The 6,309-nt window shown below is 48.0% G+C and overlaps 1 protein-coding gene across 1 annotated transcript in view; it reads right to left on the bottom strand.

Moving 5' to 3' along the window:
• Window positions 1–1,278: 1,278 nt before the first annotated feature.
• Window positions 1,279–6,309, bottom strand: part of FAM222B (family with sequence similarity 222, member B) — a 7,521-nt gene continuing 2,490 nt past the window's right edge. The window contains exon 2 of the mRNA XM_010190412.1: window positions 1,279–3,250. Within this exon, the coding sequence (XP_010188714.1) occupies window positions 1,665–3,250 (1,586 nt within the window). The 3' untranslated portion in view covers window positions 1,279–1,664. The remainder of the gene's footprint in view (window positions 3,251–6,309) is intronic.

A 6,309-nucleotide genomic window follows, 5' to 3' on the forward strand; every position in this document is an offset into this window, starting at 1 on the left:
TCTTTTTTTTTTCTTTTTTTTTTTTTTCAATTTCGTACGATGTCTTAAGATTTTAAACCATGCTCGTTTAAGGAAAGTTCAAGGAGCAAATACTTAAGGCTTTGTTTTTCCAAAGGGCTGTGAGGGAGGCCAGTGGATGGCAGAGGCCAAGTGGGTTCACCCATACACAATGCTACTCAAACCCACACTACCAGGCGACATTCATACAGAAATATTACACTTAAAAGTTACAGTGTAGAGCAATATTTTTAGCCAGTGTACATATAAAGAATCAATGCATTTATTTTTTTTTTATTTTTATTTAATCATTATTATTATTATTTTTTTAATTTCCAAACTTGATTGTGATCATTACGTTCAAGTATTAAGCCTCGTTAACAGAGATGAGAAATTTTCTACTTACAACGAATTCGGCTGTTAGGAAGGAAAGGGGTGTTTGGGTACACTGAGGTCACCCCGTGGTTAGTGTCCTGCGGTCACCGCCTCCATCAGCTGCTGACGCGACGCGGCAAAGGAACAGGAGGAGTTGGGGCACCGGGACCCTGGGGAAAAGGGACGTTATAAACAGCTTCGCAAATTCCCAGAGAGGAGAAGCCTTCCGTTACATCTGCAGTGGGGCTCAACGGAGAGGGAAACAGGACCGTCGGTCCCAGAACCCATCAGGATCACGCCACGCCACCCTGCACGCCCGCTCATCGCACCGGAGACGAGCTCGAGGGACGCCTCCCTGCCCTGAAATGACTTCACAAGCTACCCGAGACGCAGCTGAACCCTTTTTGGAGTTGTCAGTGGGTCTGGATCCCCTTCACGGTAGGTAGGACGGCCAGACTCCTAGCAGCGAGGGGTTCAGGCTAAGTCAGCTCTTGCGCTGGCGGAAGGGGAGCGGGGAAGGGAAACGCGACGCAGAAAGAAGGCAGCTACCCACGGCAGCTGTGCTACCTACATCCTAAAACCACTGCTTCCCCTTCCTCCATACCCTGTCTGCAAGAAAGAAGAAAAAAAGTGTCAGAAAAATCAGCCGCAGATTTTGGTTTTGGACAAAGGCTACACGATAAATGCGGGCATCTCGACAAGGAACAGCTGAAAAGCTTCTTCCGACGTTAATGCCTAAATACATACCCCTAGCTAGCTCTCCTCGAATACGGGCTTCTTTTTCAATTAAATAGGCCTCTAGACAGTGCAAATGGTCAATGTTTAATGCATTAATGAAACGGGCTTTTGAGTTGAAAATAAGCCCCGCTTCCTGACAAACTCTGTTGCTCTTAATCTTCAGAGGAAACGGAGATGGAAATGTAAGCAGCTACGCTACCTCGCTTTTGACGGAGCTGGTGAACAGATGCAACTGCGAAACCCTGCAGCAACTCAGCATCGGTCCAGCAAGGAGCTACCGAGCAGAAGGCAAAAGCTGCACAAAGGGGATTCTGCGGTGAGGAAACAGCTGTGGCGTGAAGTAGTGTGATGAAATTCTTTGAAACAAAAGGCATGTTAAATATTTGATGCGTAAAGGAGAGAGATGACATGTAAGCAAAGCTTTGAAATATACAGTATGTCTTCTTCCAATGGTTACTATAATGATCACACAAGTTTGCAAGTTAAAAATGCCTTGCTTATTAAAATTAAGACTAAACCTATATTTTTTTTTTGTCTGTGAAAGTGACTGCAGCCTATCTATACCCTGGGTGCTGAATATGAAGATTTCGACTATCGGTTGGTTCAGGTGCTCGGTTCATGGGAGGCCGATGGACTTTTCCCAGCACGGCCATGCTCTGATCTCTGAAGCAGGACTGCTGGAAGTCCCCGCTTAGGTAATCCATGGTCTGCATCACATTATTCTGGCTGGATGGGCCAGCTCCAGCTCTGAAATGAGTTCCTCCTGCGCAATCTAGCGGCGCTCCTGCTGGCTGTCCCCCGTGGAAAGGCATGGCAAGGTCCTGGGACCCAGAGCTGTCACTGTTGGGCGTGGGCAGAATGTTATTCCAGAGGGGCTGGAAATAGTGCCCGTTGGTGTATGGCAAGGGTCCCTGCAACCCGTTCACAGGCGGAGAAGGCGTGGGCTTCTCGATGGGGGGCTTCAAGCTGAACGACTGGCCCATGCACAGTTCTTGAGGGTAGCTGGAAGTTTTGCCAGGAAAACTCTGCCCCGCGATCTCTCTCTGAGGGTGCTTCCCCGCCAGCCCAGCAGGCCCAGCAGCATCCCCACACATCTGCTGCAGATGCGCGAGCTGGTGCTGGTTCCACGCGACCGATTTGATTTCGTTCTGGTACGCGGGTGGCACCCTGTTAATATTCACCATGGGCACGTTAACAGAGGCAGGAGGAATAGCAGCAGCAGCATGATCTACAGGGTTTACTACACAGGAAGGCATGGGTGTAGGGACATTGTGAGTAGATACCCTGGTACTTGCATTGATAAGCAGGTTGCGACTTATAGGGCTGGGGTTTGCAATCTGTCCCTCACACACTGAGGTAGTGCTAATGCCAGCTCTGGCCTGGCAGAACTGGTTAATCTGGTGCACAATGCTGCTCAGGTCCGGTGGCTGGTTCTGCTGCAGGGTGGCAGCCATAGAGAGGGGAATGGTTGAGGTAGACACGGTCACATTCGGCGGCGCATCTGCATCCGGCATCTTTCTGCTTCCATGTAAACCCGGCTGCAGCAAAGGGTTCGGGGGGTGCTGCAGAGTCTGGTGTGCCATGGTCTGAGGATGCTGCAAGCCCTGTGGCTGCGGCATATTCTGAGGGTGCGGCAGCGCCTGCGGCTGCGGGATCCCCTGAGGGTGCGGTAAGCTTTGTGGCTGTGGTATACCCTGAGGGTGCTGCAAAGTCTGGGGCTGCGGTATGCTCTGGGGGTGCGGCAAAGTCTGTGCATGCTGGAGAGCCTGCTGGCGAGCAAGCGCCTGGGGGTGGGTTAAAGTGCTAGGTGCAACGTACGGCGTGGAAGGGGGATTCATCATCGCTTCCGGCAGCAGGCGCGTGCGTGTCCCGTCAAAGTCCTTGATAATTCCTTTCGCTGGAGATTTGACTATCGCCAGGAGGCCTGTTTTCGTGGTGGCCTGAGATGGGTAGGGACTGTACCTCTGGCCCGAAGTATCAAGTCCGTTCACAGTACGGCGTATGTGTTTCCTCTGGGGAACCTTGACGCTGTTTGGAAAAATTTTGATAGTCAGTGGATTGTTGGCGACCTTCTTAGCATAAGCATCCAATTCTGCTGGGGTAGGATACTGTGCAGATCTCATTTTCTGTGTAGTGTCCCCTGCGGAGAAAGGAAATTCATCAATACTGATTCTGGTTAAGCAAGGGATCAACCTCAGGGCAAGACAGCAGCACAACAAGGGCAGAAAATCTCCGAGGAATCGAGAGGCAAGAACTTCATCTTCCCAGACCAGCGGAGTGCGTACCAGGTCCCATTTATTGTGCGCCGTTCCCTTTATTACCTGGTGACCAACGCAACCCCCAGTTCAGCTTAAGGCAAGACTTGCCCAGGGCAGCAAAATGAAACCAGCGTTTTCATCAGAGTGCGCTCGCAGCTGGACAAAACCAGGTTATGTGCTATAAACATCGGGCTGTCTCCAGCCTGAAATATTTCTCACGGCTTGCAGTGGTGGGCTAGATTCTATTCTCTTAATTTAAGGCTGTCTCCCCAAGGCTCTTCAAACCATTCTCAGTATCTTTACCGTGTAATTCAGAAATCAGAAAGCTATGAATTAAACATTAAACCCGGGTAATGCTGAGGTGGGAACCATACGAAGCACTTCAGCTCGCGCCTCCATTACACCCGAGTTCTGCTCTAGACGCTGACACCTGAAAGCACTTTGAGTGCCTTTGTGGCCATTACGAAGCCCTCGTCAGCCCAAGTTCAGCAAATGGAAAGAGGCGACACGTGCATTATTTTATGGCTTGCAATTATTTCTTCAGCTGAATTTTCAGTGTGGCTAAGGACAGCATCCTCGTGTCACACAGCAAAATTACGTGATTAAAAATGATTACGAGATTAAAAAGATGCTACTGCCCAGACACAGGCAAAACACTTCTGGAGACAGGAGCGTGGCTTCACTTACTCCCATTTACCAGACACCTACCTTGCCCGCAAGCTCCAACTGCTACTGGAAACACACTTCAGAAACCTAGGGAAATGCTCGTGCCTCTCCTGCTATGATCATACTCAAAGCAGAGAGCTGGGCTGTTCCCCTACCACAGCTCTACTGTTTAACTCCTATGGGACTACTGCTCTAGGAGTGATTTTATAATCTTCAAATAGTGGCTTGCAGCTTTGATAATCTGATTTTGCTTGATTTTTTTTCCCCCTTCACCTTGCAAACTGGAAAAAACCCAAAAAAGCCCATCCTTTTGGCTAACATTTTCAGCATCCCCATGCCATCTGCTGCGGTGCTGAATGAACAGGAAACGTGGCAAGCAGCTCCTCCACAGCCCCAGAGCACCCCAGCCCCGTGCTGGCCTGAGGAAATCTAACGCTGTGGTGAAGAGCTTGATGCACGCAGGCAAACAGCCCTTCCTCCTGAAAATCCACCTCTGATTCCTTTAAACTGCCTCCAATAGGCTCCTGAATGCAGCTCCAGTCCGAGTCCCAGCCATCTCTCTCTCCCTGCATCCTGCAGCTCCTGGCCTTCACAGGTGAGGGAGAGCAGCCCTGCCCTAAGAGCACTCACATTCAGAAAGGAAGGGCTGGAAAATGGAAACCAGGATGGATACCAAAAGAAAGGACAGTTACAGAAATATTAAGGAAATGCTCATTTGATATTAACCCAAACTCCCTCTCTGTTCATAGCCCTGTACCTGCAGGCAGCTGGTTCGGATCCTTTTGAGCAAGTTGCTGTGCTCCTAACGGAGAGAAAAATCCTCCAAACACATTTTCCCAGTATTACCTGGCCTCAACAGCCAAGGCTTTCATAAACTCCCAACCTTCGTTTTTGGCACTGCCCACACCCATTAAGCTCTGTTTCTTCCCCAAGAGATGGCCCTTGGAACTCGGCAAGAATCAGAGAAGAACCATCAGCGATGGGCAAATAAATCCACTTATGGCCATTGTCACATGAAGACTTTATTTTCAGATGAAAAATGAAGCAGATACCTTTATTATCAAAATTATCCAGCCCGGTTTGCAATTCTATAGGCATATCAGCAAATTACATGGTAAATATAAACACTGAACTGATATATTAAATATTTTTCTTTCCCCAAGCATCTATTTTTCTGTCACACAGGAACTGCGATGGAGACTTTTAGAAAGTACCTAAAATGTCCATGTTGGGCTATCGGTCATAGCACAACTGTAATCCCAAATCTGGAATAACTCCTTCCTCTTGATGAGAGAAAATAACCCCTCAGTCAAACTGAAACAACTCACCATCAGATCTGGCATCCTACCAAATGGCAAACTGTCTTTAAATCCCTTGGACAAGATCTTCCGAAACCAACCACCATTTCAAACAGAGCCCGTTTCGTGTACGGCTAAGACTGTGTTTCTTTAACTACGACTAAGGTGAGGCATTTCTGAGTGCCCCAATGTCCTCCTTAACGTGTGCTTCGCTACTAGCTCCATAGGCAAGATTTGATGATTGTAATAATTAAGGCAGCAAAAAATTAGGAGAAAGGCATTACGGGGCGAGCAAGAGTCTGAATATCCCATACAAATATCCTACAAACCCGTAAAGAACAATCAAGGGCTGGGTACTGAGTGAATGGAAAACCAGCTTGAATGGACTGAAAGAAAATGCTGGTACTGGAATATGTTGATCCTTCATGGACACAAATTCTGGATCGGGCCATAAAAATGATGAGGAAGATGGCAGATGGACAAGCCACTTTATGAAAACAAAGGGAAGAGGTTTGCAAAGCTCCCTAAAGAAATAAAGTAGATAAATAAAGTAAATACAGGGCAGAATACTTGCATGGAAAAGTAATTATTTCACATTGACTAGAAGGTAAAGCTGTGCCTATGAGCAATTACTCCAATAAACTGGTGAGCTACAAGTTCACGCTCCCGCTAATCCCGCGGTACCCAATCCGTCTGGTCACATTCCTGTGCCCGTCTCACCTCCGCCGTTATTTTTACCATGACATTAGATGTGTTTCTTTGCATCACCTCAGCACTAATGGAACATCTTTTAAGTGCATTTCACATGAAGGCTTTAAACCTCACTGCTTTTAAAACTGCCTGCGGTTGAATTTTCATCAAAACAAAACACAAACAGCCCTTCAGGATCCCTACCCTAATGAGAGCATCCGCATTGGGACAAGCGAAAAACAGCTGTGCCCATCTTCTGCAGCAAAACCTCTGCCTCAGCAGTTTCC

This window comes from Mesitornis unicolor, unplaced genomic scaffold (genome assembly GCF_000695765.1).
Source record: "Mesitornis unicolor isolate BGI_N332 unplaced genomic scaffold, ASM69576v1 scaffold8858, whole genome shotgun sequence".
Classification (NCBI taxonomy): domain Eukaryota; kingdom Metazoa; phylum Chordata; class Aves; order Mesitornithiformes; family Mesitornithidae; genus Mesitornis; species Mesitornis unicolor.